At 39.3% G+C, this 13,834-nt stretch overlaps 1 protein-coding gene across 2 annotated transcripts in view; it reads left to right on the top strand.

The window, feature by feature from the left end:
• The first annotated feature begins 3,991 nt into the window (after positions 1–3,991).
• Positions 3,992–13,834, top strand: part of Cttnbp2 (cortactin binding protein 2) — a 145,820-nt gene continuing 135,977 nt past the window's right edge. Inside the window, exon 1 of one of the 2 annotated variants that reach the window (XM_058572125.1) lies at positions 3,992–4,183. In XM_058572125.1, the coding sequence (XP_058428108.1) occupies positions 4,073–4,183 (111 nt within the window). In that variant the 5' untranslated portion in view covers positions 3,992–4,072. The remainder of the gene's footprint in view (positions 4,184–13,834) is intronic. The other variant, XM_046422433.2, reaches the window with a different exon arrangement.

Here is a 13,834-nt window from a genome sequence, read left to right as displayed (position 1 = left end):
CACTGAAACTTACTCTTGTAAATGACTTCTGCAGATAAGAGTCCAAACCACCAAGTTATGATTTAAAATTTTAAAAACACTCAGCAGTACTAAATAACTCTACTTTGTTGTTCTGTATTAGCCCTAATGTCTGTTAGATTGACTGGACTGAGGAAAAATGTTCTTACTGTACTTTCCTTTCCCACATTTTAAAACTTGGTGCATTATAGCTGTATATAATGATGGGATTTGTTGTTACATATTCATACATACACACAATATAGCAATACAATTTGGCCAACATCACTCCCCAGCACTTTCTTACTGTACCTTTAACCTTTCAACAAAAGCTAATATTTACACATCACTTCAGCACTTGAGTGACCAGATATAGTTCCTGGTTAAAGGTGGTAATAGAATGGGCCAGGGGTGATGATAATGATCATTTACATTTAGTTTTGGCTTGTTTCCTCATAACAGATTTGATTTCCTAATTATGTTTTGCCTTAGCTTAGGTAAAAATAACTTTCATTTCCTTGGCACATGCCAACCACAGTTGGTGGAGGAGGCTTTCCAAATCCATAGGTTGTTGACAAGAGTATCTAACTAGATTAGAATTAAATTTACTGAATAAAATCCACAAAGACCCTAAAACACATGTAGATAATGACAAGTTGACTATAAGGAAATGTAGATAGATCAGATGAAAACTCATTTCTGGCAATGTCTTGTTATCAAAAGCATGTGTTAGGTACAGGGTACTGGGAGCTCATTTGCATTCTTTGTCATAGAATTTCTGTTGCCAAGATTTAGGGCTTGCTAGGTTGGTCGCCCCCATGTATACAGGAATAAGCGTGGGCTGGAATATTTAAATTGTCTAACTATAGCCTTTTGGATATAGTCAGAAATGATTTGCTACTCAGTAGTTTTGTCATTTGGCAATACTAAAACATAATAACATATGGTTTGCTCTTCAGAATTAACATAAATGCTGTTGTTTGAAATAAAGGATTCTTATTCTCTGATGGAAACTGTTTTAGGGTACGGGTTCCTTTATCTTTTCACATGGAAGGAAGCATCCCATTGCATCATTATGTTTAACTCTTGAGTTTTGGGTTTTGTGGTTGGAAGATGTGGCTGGTGAGGCCCAGGGCATGGTTTAATCAGAAAACCACTTGGCTCCACAACTATTGTCTGCATTCCTAGCTTAAAACAACTCATTTCTCTGGTCTTAAAAGAGACCCTTGAAGTTTGAGCAATAGTTGACTCAAACACCTCTATTTCAGGGTTTGGAAAATAATTAGTTTCAAATTCTTTTGTCAATGGAACATCAACATTATCATCTTTATGTTAAAAGGAGAAAATAATGTAAATATTAGTTTTCTCTATCTGCAATATATTCAATATCTCTCCTTCTATCTTATTGCCAAAATGTATTTACTTATTAATAATCACGATTCATTTTTTGTTATAAGAGTTTTTCTTTTTCAGTTATACTTCTTTGCCTCTTCTTTTATACCCTGCCATCTCACTCTAGCCCTAAGTTGTCTTTCATTATTGTTACTATTATTAGTTATTTAATAAAGTTTCAAAAGATTTAGTTTTTGGAACCATCAAGTTACTACCTTTTCATAAGTATTTGGCTTGACTGTGATAGAAGCTGTCTTTGGGGGGAAAAAATCTTTCAGAAAGAGTTAATTTGCATTAACAATCAGGATAATTCTCAGGAGAGAATTTAAACCAGCCAGTGTCCTCTCTTGGAGAAGCAGCCCCAGGCCAGGCTACTGGTGAGGAAATTAACTCCTAGTGTGCTGCCTCTGTGCTGTATGTAGGCTGGATGCTCATCCATTCCCTTAGCAGTGGCAGCTTTAAGATAGAAAAAAATGCTGTGGATTCACCTCCTGAGATCCTGAATTTTGATAGAAAATGTGCTGTCTAGTGATTTTTTTATGCTTGTCTCCATACACTCATAGGTTGGTGAGAGGGGGAAAAAATCACTCCTCTCTGATAGCATTTTGCTTTAATTGTATTTACACAAATATAAGCCATTTCTTCCCAATGATTTTAAAAAATTGAGTCACACGAATAAAATACATGAGATTTGTTTCCAGAGATATCATCACTTCATATACCTAGTTCTTAATTCTAAGAAGTGTGTTGTTTAATTTTTTTCAGAAGTAAACCAATTAATTTCTTGAGTAGTAATTCAACATCAGTATCCAGAAAATTGAAAGCCTTGTGATGTGGGAATATGCATTTTGAAAAGAACAAGAAATGTTCTTGATTCTAACTTTAAATATTTACTATCACTTCTGTATCTTTTACTGTCAAATGCTTTTCATTTTTTCATATAAGGAGTCTAGATGTTCTAATATTGAGCAATTTTAGAGAGAATGTTTGATAAAAGAAAATGATGAATAACCATGGAAACCAAATGGCTGAGATAGGTAATAGTTATCTGTAAAGTCAAAGAAAACAAATAGTTGAGCCCTCTGCTCACAGAATTGCCTGCAGGTGATTTCTAAGACTCTGACCCTTAACCCCAGAGTTCCAGGTGAAAGTTCTTTCTTGACCTCTCTTTACTGTGAGGGAACTTTTTAGATTTTATCTATCAACCCTTTTTTGGGGGTCTTCCCAGATTTTATCTGGTCTGGTTTGTGTCATATTTGGATCCATTTTGGAAACTGGAACAATTAAAGTGTCCAAACCTTTCATTAGGAGTCTTCCATTTAAAAAACAAAGGAAGAAAGAAAGAAAAAGCTTTTGATCTGGTCTCTAACCCTTGGACTAAACATTCCAGTCATTCATCTTCCAGAATTTCAAGTACAAGATTTCATTGTGGTTTGATTTTACTTCTTTGAGACCCAGCTTGAATGCCTCAATTTGATTTTGTGCTTTCAACACAGTTCCTGGGATCTGGAGATTTGGGAAGGGCTGTACCATATGGTCTTTATAAGGTGATAGATTTTCACATTCTGCAAATTGGCACTGAAAGGGTAGGCACTGAATCAGATGCAGGAAGGGAAAATTAATGTTTGGGCCTAACTCACGCATCTTATTAAATTCTTGAGCCCTGTATTTCCCAAAGAATTTTTTTTCCCTTTTGCAATATGAGGGAATGAAGCCAAGGCCTCTCTCGTGCTAGCCAGGCACTCTGCACTATAGAATCAAATTTAACAAAGGTGTGTGTGTGCATCCACGTGTCCTCACATGCAGGGGTGGGAGTCTTCTAACCTCTTTCATAAGGTTCTTCTAACCTTCCTTTAAAAAGCTATGGCATTTAACACTTAAGTTTTTCAGAAGAGACATCAGACTTAGGAGTTAAAGAACAAAAAAGGGCCTCTTCTTTGGGAGTCCATAGAACAAAAACGGGCCTCTTAGCTTTCTTTGAAAAGGAGACTGCATAGAAAGGTACCCGATGAGAGGCACTAAAAGATAACATGTCTTTTTCATCTGGGAGTTGATAGTTTGGGGAGAAGAACCACAGTCGATGACAGGACAAAACAAAGCCAGGTGTATGTACACAGAGGGTAAAAGACATATGTAAAGGTGATACAAATGTCCTGGCGGCAAGAAAATTTAAGAAAAAGAAATTTAAGAAGGGGTTCGTTAAGTAATTTCTAATTGGCGGACGGCGGAGTGGGTAGAGGGAGCTTAAGTGAAGGATTTCCCTTCATCTTAGAGAATTCAGAGTCAGGAGCCTGCCTTTGAATCGGGGCTGTGCGGCGCGGGCTTGGTGGAGGCTTGCTTGGAGATCGCCTTGTGGGCACTTTCTTTCCTTCATCTCTTCTAGCGTCGGTGTCCTTGGCTCCTCCATCCGCGCGCTGGCCCACAGGGTCCGGGTCGCGTCCCTCTTCTGGTCCCCAGCGGGCGCGCGCGGGGACTGCGCAGGCCGGCGGCGGGGCGGGGCGGGCTGAGCAGCCCCGGCGCGCTGCGGGTTAAGTGGCGGGGGCGGCGGCGAGGGGCGGAGGGAGTGCCGCGGCCCGGCTCCGAGCGCCCGCGGCCCGCAGCGGGTTAAGCGCCGCCCGCGCGGAGAGGGCTGAGCCCCGAGCCGCCGCTCCGAGCTCGCATTCGGATCCGCTAGAGCAGGAAGATGGCGACGGACGGCGCGAGCTGCGAGCCCGACTTGTCCCGCGCCCCCGAAGACGCAGCAGGGGCTACGGCGGAGGCGGCGGTAACCGAGTTCCCGGGGTGGGCGCGGGAGGTGTGTAGACGCGGGTCGCTGGATCCCGGTCCCCGTCCCAGGGACGCTCCTTAATCCCGAACACCTCTAGATGTCCCTTTCTTCGGGCGCCCCCAGGGCCAGAGACTGGTTTGAGTGGGACGCGGCAGCCACCCGGGTTAGGGATCCCTTCTGTCCTTTAGGGCTCCCTGTGCGTGTCCTGTGCAACCCTTACGCCCACTCCCTCCACTGGGGGGCATTTTGACCCGGAACGAGGGCTGAGTGTGTTTCTTGTCGAATCTGACCCCCCATTGTTCACCTTTAGCTGCGCGCGTGGCTGTGAGCGCGTGTCCCCGGGGTGCCTGGCACCTCTCAGTGGACCCAGGAAAGCAGGGAGAGGGAGGCGGGCCATCGCCAAGCAGGTATGGGGATGCCCATTGTGTGTTTCTCTTCTTGTGCCTTTGGGAGGCCAGTTGGGAGAGGCCCGCGCCCAGCTGTGGGCGCTGCTGCAGCTGAGCGACAGCACTTTAGGTAGCTGCTTGCTGCTCCATCACTTGGTGGTGGTGGTGGTGGTGGTGGTGGTGGTGGTGGTGTCGTTCTTCCAGAGGCGATGCCCTGGCAAGGTGGAGGTTCTGCACCTGGTTTCTGGATATTGTTTTCACCTGGGGTCTGGAAGCCAAATGGGCTGCTTCCCATGGCTCATCCTGTGTTTAGCACCATGAATATATCCATGTATTGATACTTGCTCGTGTTTTCCAGCCTTTTCCCTGATGAGGGCTGGACCCACATTTCCTGGGTGCAAAAACCTTATCGGGGCTTGAAAACCAGCTTCTCTGGAGCTGCAAAGATCTCTAAAGAAAAGCAGATCTGGGAGCACCTCCCACTCTTGGCGCGATCCCGCTGCTCCGGCTGAGGCTGAGGATTCCGGGTGGGATGGAGTGAGCCGGGCGTGGACGCCCCCTCGGTTCCTCCCACCACCTGAGAGAAGTCTTTGCGGGAGGCAGCAGAGGGCAGGGCAGGGCGTAAACAGCACAGGCTGTTTTAACTTCCTCCCACCTCTGGAGGTAGGGCTTTCTGGAGAGGGAGAGGAGAGATGTGGAGGAAGGCACTGGGAGTGAGAGGAGCTGTGTTTGAAAAGGAAAGGAGAAACGGAGGAGGAGGGCTGCTGATTTCCGCTTGTGAAACTGGCAAATTTGGAGCTCAAACTTTTGCGAAAATTGAATTTTCATCCCTAGTGTGGAAAATGTGGAGTTTTAAAAGATTTATGGTGAAATCTTTTCACTCTCTGAGTTCTCCTCTCCAAGGTATAATAAGAAAGCTAGATGTTAAAACAACAAACCTCTCTGGGAAGCTGAAATGATTGGGTACTTACATACTCAAAAGATGGTGAGGGAAAGGCAATGAAAGGAAAAGGAGGTGGTATGTTGTAAACCAGCAAGGTTGGATTTGTTTGTTTAGCCTATGTAGAATGAGCTTCTTTCTATTCTCAATATTTTAATCACCTGACAATTAAACCAAGCCCAGCTATCTGATTAGTGATGTGTAGCTGACATATAGTTTCCTTAGATTGTAAACACCACCTTGTTTACAAGAGGATTTTGGAATTAACAAGGTCAGTGTCCCCTCTCTGTTAAAAAATTTTAGGAGTCTGAATTTCACTGCTGATCATTGGGGATTTGATGATTTTAGGCTTGTCAATGGGAATAACCATGGAAAATACGTGAAAATGAACCTCCTTTGTTATTTGCATAGAATCCTTTGGGGTTCTCAGATGCAGCAAAAGTCTCAATCTGATAGTTTTTTAAAAATAACTCGATTTTAAAGATATTTTGCTGCCTTATGCAGTACAACTGGGCATAATATTTTTCAAAATAAATTGACTTAAAATGCATGGTCCATTTTTATCATCCCTTTGAAGTATAGATAGATTACATTAAAGAAGAGGCAGAGAAATATGTCATAATTGCTTCTTATCTAATAGCTAAAAATCAAAGGCATATGTATGAATTTTGGGTTCTTTTAAACCAGGACTTAATTTTTTTTTTTTAATTTTAGCAAGCAATTCTTTTTTTATATGTTAGAGATTTATTTCATTTCAAATTGGTTTACATATTGTGCATTTTTATATATACATTTGGCAGTAATGAGCCAGCGGAGCCTCCAAAGCAGTAGGCTATTTTTGAAAGTGAGTGTTTTCACTAAGTTTTGACTATTTAGATTGTTGCTTAGGAACAAGTTTAATTTATAGTTTTCAGTTTAATATCATTTTCAGTGGAGTGTTTTAAATTTAGTTTGTGATCCTTGTTCTTAGCTGTTTGAATCCTGAAAGCCTCCCAAGTGTAAAGCTGGCTAACAGTTACATTATTCAGTAGGATCATATTAATAGTCTTTGCTGGAACCATGCTGGGAGACATGGGTTATTTTCAGTGTCTTAGCCAAATGTGATGACTTTTATAGGCCATATTGCTATTTTAACTCCTAATGGATAAGGCAGTATGGAAAAAAAATCTTCCTGCTTTTTATTGTCACCAAAGAATTTAGGAATGAAAGGAAAATGGAGATATTTTAAAAGCTATATTTGGGATACCAACCAGCAGTCTTACCATTCTGAGCTTTCTTTAGCAGCTAATATGCAAAAAGTAGGTATAAATTTTGTTGCCATGGTGATAGAGACAAAGAGAAACTTGGACAATATGTTTGTTTAAAAATGCACAACAGTGATATTAAAACAACTTAATGGCTAGATTGTTGTTTCAGTGGCAATATTGAATGTAAACGCAATGAGAGAATCTTAGTTGATTTTGCTAATTTTTAAAAGCTAAATTGTTGTTCTATGACAACTATAAATATTGAAAGTTTCACTAAATAAAATTTGCTGATTTATCGCATATCATTGAACATTTACAAGTGGAAGCATCATGAGTAACATCTCTGCTGACCTAAAGTGACGTATCACATTGATAGAAACTGACATACACCAAGAAATCATAGGAGAAATTGTGGTGTTATGAGAGGCACAAATAATTTGCAAAAGAAGTATTAGGAGAAACAAGCAGAGAGAGAGTTCCTAGTGGAAGGATCTGGAAATGCTGTGCAGAATGAGGACATTTCACCTGGGGATTAATACAAAGTGGATGTGGACAGAGACTGCCTGAAGGAGTGTGCACCTGTGTCTGGTTCTTGGGGTTCTTTAAGTCATGGCATATATAAAAGACTTTCAGAGGTGAGTGCAGAGGTTTCCATTTTGACCTCAGCTGTATGCTTTAGAAAAAAAAATAGTTTAAAATTTGCAAAAATTGAAATAAAATTTCCTCAGAGGTTAGAATATGACTGTTTTCAGTGTGATGTTTTTCATTCTTCTTAAATTATAAGCAGTATGTTTCTGTTTGCACCTGCTTTGTTTTCTTTGGACTTTATTATTGTCATTGCCTTTGCTCTTGTCATTGTTTTTCTTACAGGAGCAGTTTTATGTAGAGAAAAACATTTGTATTGTTTGTAATTGAATTCATGCCTAGACTGAATTGCCAGTTGGTTCTGTCCTCATGTGCGTCACATAAGTTTATGAGTTCAGAAATGTTTCATAGTCTTAGTACTCAGTCATTTGCAGATATCTTCTGTTGGTCACATGTAATCAAGGATGTGATGAGGAGAGAACAGACTCAAAGAGGATTGTGTGAATTTATTTGCAAAAGAAATCAAAGGTTACTTATCACAGTGCCAGTCACATGGCAAGTATTTTACAGATGTCTATTGAATGAAAAAAAAGGAAAGAAAATCCATTAAAAAGCTATGTCATCATAATTAATGTTGGTTGGCTAATTGGAAAATTTTGTTACCAGGTTATAATGAAATTATTGTTCTCTGTTTTTTATTAACATTATAGATATTAGAGACCTTGAATCAAAAGATTTTCATTTTACCCCTTTCTAAACTGCTTTTCTCAATGAATTTGAAAAATGCTTCCAGATTTTTAATTTAATTTCAACACTATTAATTTTCTTTTTAGATTACCTCTCTTCCAAATGATGATTGAGGCTAGCGGTGTAGTAGTGGTGACTGTACCACTTCCATCCAGAAGACTTGTGACAGTAGAGTCAAGGCCATATTACCCATTTGGACTTGGAGGAGGGGATGATTGAGGATCAGGTGGAAATGTGGGAAAGTCTGGAGACAGAGAATGGGAATAAAAAGAAAGATTGGCCAGGAAGGAGGCAGTTAGGCAAGGTTTTTGAGTAGACTGCAGATGCACAAACCATGGGAATTCAACTTTAAATGCATCTAGGAAGGATGAAGCCATATCTCTTCCCAGTTTACATGTACTTGCTGCCTAAACACATCTGAATGTGGCTTTAGAGAGAGGCTTTGTAAGAATCCTCTTGATTGGATCCTCTCTATGGGAGCTCTTGATAAAGGAGATCTGTCTTTTCTCCTTGATGATTTGGTAAAGAAATAGAGAACAGACACCAGAGAGTAATGATGATGGCATTGACAGTAAAGATTGACAGAATTTTAGTCTGATCTTTTATAAATAACCTTTACAAAGATGACATCATGTTACTAATGCTGTGTACACAATGGTGTCATCAATGTGGAACCTGATTTTAGGGGGGAGATTATCCCTGAATAAATTTTTAAGAAACAACTAATAATTTGAGGATCTATTTGCAAGGTTAGTATAGTAAATGAAGTATAATCAAGTCAACATTGTTTTGTGGAGTGAGTGCTTATTTGTAAATTATTTAGTTTTGACATTGCTATGTTTCATGGGAAAGACAACTGGAATGATTCCAAAAAGTCTGCTTGAGTTCTCCCACAAAAGGGCTTCATAGCTGCAAGAGTATAATTTAGCCTTCCATGCCCCAGCCTCTTCACTTTGAAAATCAGCATGCTGACATTTGCCACCTACAGATCAAGACAATATTCTTCAATGCATTGCAAGCTTCTTAAAGCACAATTATTAGGTGGAAATACTTTTATTTTTCTGAGATGCAGCCCATTCTTTCCCTGAAGAGGAAATGGAGACTGAGAGGAGTTTTGAAAGAAGGAAAAGGGAGGTAGCTGGGCCTAATTATCAGATGCTGTCACCCCTGACTGAGCCACTTTTCTGCTTTTCATTTCAGCTTTCTCTTAGTTAAAATTAGTTACATCCATTACCAGTTTTCCTTCCTGACATTGTTTCCTTGTCAGTATTACCTCCTCCCAGTACACTGAAAGTGCCTTGTCTTTGCAGGAAAGACAAAAGACCCCAGGCAGTGTGGTTGACTTGAGGACCCTTTGTTCTCTATATGTTGTTTTAAAGATTTCCCTAGTTTAGGTTACTCTAAATGATTTTTTAAACAATCAATGATTGATTGAATGCTCAATTACTTAGTTGCTTCTAGAGTGGACTGTAGCATTGTGTCTTAGTTGTCAAGTGTGTACCTGTAGAATGTTGTACCTTAGTGGGCTACAACATTTCATCTGTTTTATGCTGCAGGCAATAGGCACTTAATACCAAAAGTTGGGGGCAGGACACATTTGATAAAATCAGGTGAAGATGTGATATTCTTGCTATCCTGACACATCTAGTAAATGTGAGGGAATAGAGTTACCAGAGAATATAAATTTAGTACTGTAAGTAAATGTAACCGGCAGGACATGATTAGTTGATAAGTTAATACAACAGACTCTAAGTCCAAATTGAGAGAACAAAAGATTTCTAGAGTCTAGGAGGGCATACAAAAATGGAAGCTATGCTTCTTGTTGAAGATAAGTATCAGATGAATATGGAGAATAAGGAGGACCAGGGAGAGCAGAATCAGAGGTATGCGATCCTCTCATGAAAACTCACTCTTCCATGTAGAGAGAGAAATCAGGAGGAATAATCTCAAGGCGAGAGGTAATGACAAATTTTAAAATGGTCTGAATTCGTGAGAAACATTATACGTTCTTTATGAAAAGTATCATAATTGGCTAAATTCATATTCTATGTACTTAGAAAGTTGGACTTAGTTTTTTTTCATGTCAATAATTCAGTATTAAAATTGTGATCCTTTTGAAGTTTCAAGATGTTTCATTGCTTTCTCTTCTTTATGGTCCTTATTTATCCCAAAGGAAAAAAATCTTACTTTCTTAGGAAATTCTAAGTGCATTACTATTAGCAAACACTATTAAATGAGGAGCAACACACATTTCTGTAACTTCTAAGCAAAGAGGCAAAATCAGTTTTCCTCAAGTATTTCTCATAGGCCTTCAGTCTTAGGGAATGACCTAAATTTTCTCAGTCCATCAATACAGTTACCCTAATGGTAAATGAAATTAGGATGTTTGGGGCTGGAGGAGTTTTTAGAGATCAATTAGCTCAATATCCATATTTACTGATGAGAAACCTGAGAACCAAACAAATGAAATGACTTGTCCTTCTTTGCTGATTGCTCATTAGCCACATATCTTGTGCCTTCCAGGCCATCTGCTGTCTCAGACACCCTCACTCTTTCTTCCTTAAGAGAGATTGATCAAATGTAGGCACAACTCACTGGGTTTTAAGCTGGGCAGAGGTAGAGAATGTGTTTTCCTAGTAGAACTGTTTCACCTAGCAGCCCGGATAAGACTGGTGTGTTTGGGTAGAGACCTGAGGGGCACTTAGCCACTGTGGCTCCACCATGTTCTGAAGGCTTTTTGGCATCGCATCAAGGTGCCAACCCCATTTATTCTTTAAGGTTATGGGCAAGGCCCTTTGGCCCCATTTGGCTGTGACTGTAGAATCCCCCTGAGTTTTAAATTTAGGGGTAGGAGAGTAAGGTATCCTTGGTGGTGACCTATTTTCAGTTTTAGCTGTTTAAGATGACTCAATTCAGTCAGGTTCTGTTTTTATCTTCTCCTTCTCTCTCCTTCACTGAGCCTGAATGAGAAGATTGCCTTCTGTACACCTACCATAAGTATTTCATGGTGCAAAACTGCTGTTGAAAAAGGGTATTTCTCCTTTTTCATTTATATATAAGCCTAAATATATTAATTATAACAAATTAATAATTAATATATGCTACATTAACATGAAAAATTAATATGCAATAAAAAACAATGCATCAATATAGCATATACCAATATACATGATTTGTTGTATCCCAGAGAAGATATCTTCTCTATTTGGTGAATAGACCTGAGTTAGATTACACTGCCATGACAGATTTTTTTTTCCCCCATATGAGATAAGGTCCATGCCAGATGTTCGTACCGAATGCATTTACTGCATATACTGTCTGGTGCAATTCCTCGGTAGCACTTTCCCTGGCATATAGTACTTTTCCTGGTATATGGATCAGACCTTAAGAGCAGTCATTAGAGTTAAAATCCAACAGGTATGCTTTATTTTTTATTTTTGAGTTTCTTTCTGTTGTGAAGAAATGAGAGCTAGGTGTAAGAAAGCTTAGACTATGAGCATTTCCTTGGGGTAGAGGGGTTCATGTTTTTTTGAGTGCCCTGATGGACAGCTTAGTTTTTTATTTGGCATGTTTTGGATCTGTTCTGTTTTCTTTTGAAAAATTAAATTACCAGGGTAGTATTTTATCAACAAGAGATTTAAAACAATTCCTTTTGTTCTTGAATCAAGAAGCATTAATGATTTTTCTCTATAAGTATTTTTATCCCATATGTATATCAGATGAATGTCCATTCATATGAAACAAAAATGAAGGTTTTTATTGGAATTTTTGCTTCTAGGCTTGCTTATTTTTCTAAAATTACCAAAGGGCTTTATATTTATTTATAAAATATCTAGAACCTTAAGATCACCACCTATTTTCATGCACTTTTGGTTTTAAACCCTGCTTTGCCAGAATAGGGGATGGGAACATCAGATATGGAGAATAGCAAATTGAAAATATTATTATTATTGGAAATCAGGAATGAGTGGTGTTTTAGTGAGGAAGTACAGATGGAGGTATAGGGGAGAAGGAAGCAGACACACTACATACCTAAAATAATATATATCACCTATATTATGATGTGAGATAGATTTCTAAAATATTCTGTGACAAAGTTTAGCGAGAACCCTATAACAGTAGTGGTGGTAGTGGTGGTGGTGGTGATTATTATTATTATTCCCATTACTGGGAATTGAATCCAGGGGTGCTCTACCACTGAGTCACATCAGCAGCTCTTTTTATTTTATTTTATTTTTTTATTTTGAGGCAGGGTCTTGCTGAGTTCCCGAGGCTGGCCTTGAATTTGCCATCCTCCTGCCTCAACCTTCCAAGTAGCTGGGATTACAGGCGTGTGCCAATGCATTTTTTAAAAAATGAATTTCCCCATCAATTGATGGTAATATATAGAAAAACAGAAGTGTTGTTTGCAGGTCACTGTTATGATGTCAGTGATGATGGAAGCAGGGCAAACTCTCCTGACTGTAACATGAATCAGAATCTTGGCAATGTCTTCTATAATTTATTAGTTTTTAAAAGGGAGTGCTTTGCTTATGAAGCTTCAGGGAAACAAGCACAATAAAACATACAATTAATTAAAATCTTTAGAACAACCAGCAGCAACATTAATAAAACATTACCTTTTAAAGCACATAAGAATTGCAGCTTATTCTCCCATCTCAGTAGGGGGGAAAACAGAATAAAAGTCTGTCTTTCATCATTGTCAATAAACTGAGTTTATTGGACTTGAGCTGGTAGATTTTCAAAGAATAGGCTCTTATCCAGTGTCCCACTACTCCCTACATAAAACATCTGGGATAGTAAAAACAATTGCCGGCCTTTATTTAGCACTTACTTCACTTATGTGTTCTTATTTAATCCTCACAAGAACTTTGCAGAGTAGATGCTAGTGTTACCATTGTATAGATGAGAAAGCAGAGACTCAACCAAGTTATTGAAATGCTTCTCAAAGTGTCATCCAGCTTGGACCAGCAGCACCAGAAGGAGCTTGCTTATTAGAAAGGCAAACTTATAGCCTCTCTAACAATCAAGAAATTCTGAATCAATTACTAGAGGTAGAGACCTGCAGCCTGTTTTTTAAGTTAAAGTCTCCAGGTGATTCTTATATGCTAAAGTTTTAAATAATATAAGATATAATGCTATAGTAGAGTTTGGGACCTGCTATATCGGATTTTACTATTCACAGGGGACATCTCTGAGTTGCCTTCTAAGCTGTGCTCTCCTTCAAACCTGCTATAGGTTTAGCTCGTCTCTTTTTCCATCTTTAGGCCCTGCCTTCCAAATAACTGCTCACTCTAGTGGGTGTGTGTAAGAAGAAACAATTTACATAGGAAAATTCTTTTAAAATCTTTCTCAAGGGATCCATCTAGGTCTTGTCTCTTTCCCATTTATCACTGTGTCCCCTTCCAGATGGCTCTTTTGAAGTGAGATATGACTAGTTTCTGGTCAGGTCTTGTGAAAGCCCCCGAAGTTGTTTGTGGTCTCTGCTGTGTTTACTCCTGTTTATGCACAAAGACAATCTGGTGGTAGATGTAGGTGCTAAGCCAGTTGTTACTGCACTTACAGAACGCATTCTGGAATTCTGATACTGTATGATACTGAATGGTCAAGTGTGCACACAAATTATAGCACTTGGTTGGATGTCCTGGTTTTACCATTTACTGGTTACATGATCTGTGTATGTTATCTGACTTCTCTGAGTTGTGGTTTTCCTAACTAAAAAAAACAGAGATGGTGATGTCATGTGGATTAGATTTGGTTCTTTGAGAATACT

This window comes from Marmota monax, unplaced genomic scaffold (genome assembly GCF_021218885.2).
Source record: "Marmota monax isolate L192 unplaced genomic scaffold, Marmota_monax_Labrador192_F-V1.1 WCK01_AAM20220418_F8-fsc00027, whole genome shotgun sequence".
Classification (NCBI taxonomy): domain Eukaryota; kingdom Metazoa; phylum Chordata; class Mammalia; order Rodentia; family Sciuridae; genus Marmota; species Marmota monax.
Note: the sequence above shows the minus strand (reverse complement) of the source record. Positions and strands in the feature narration are given on the sequence as shown.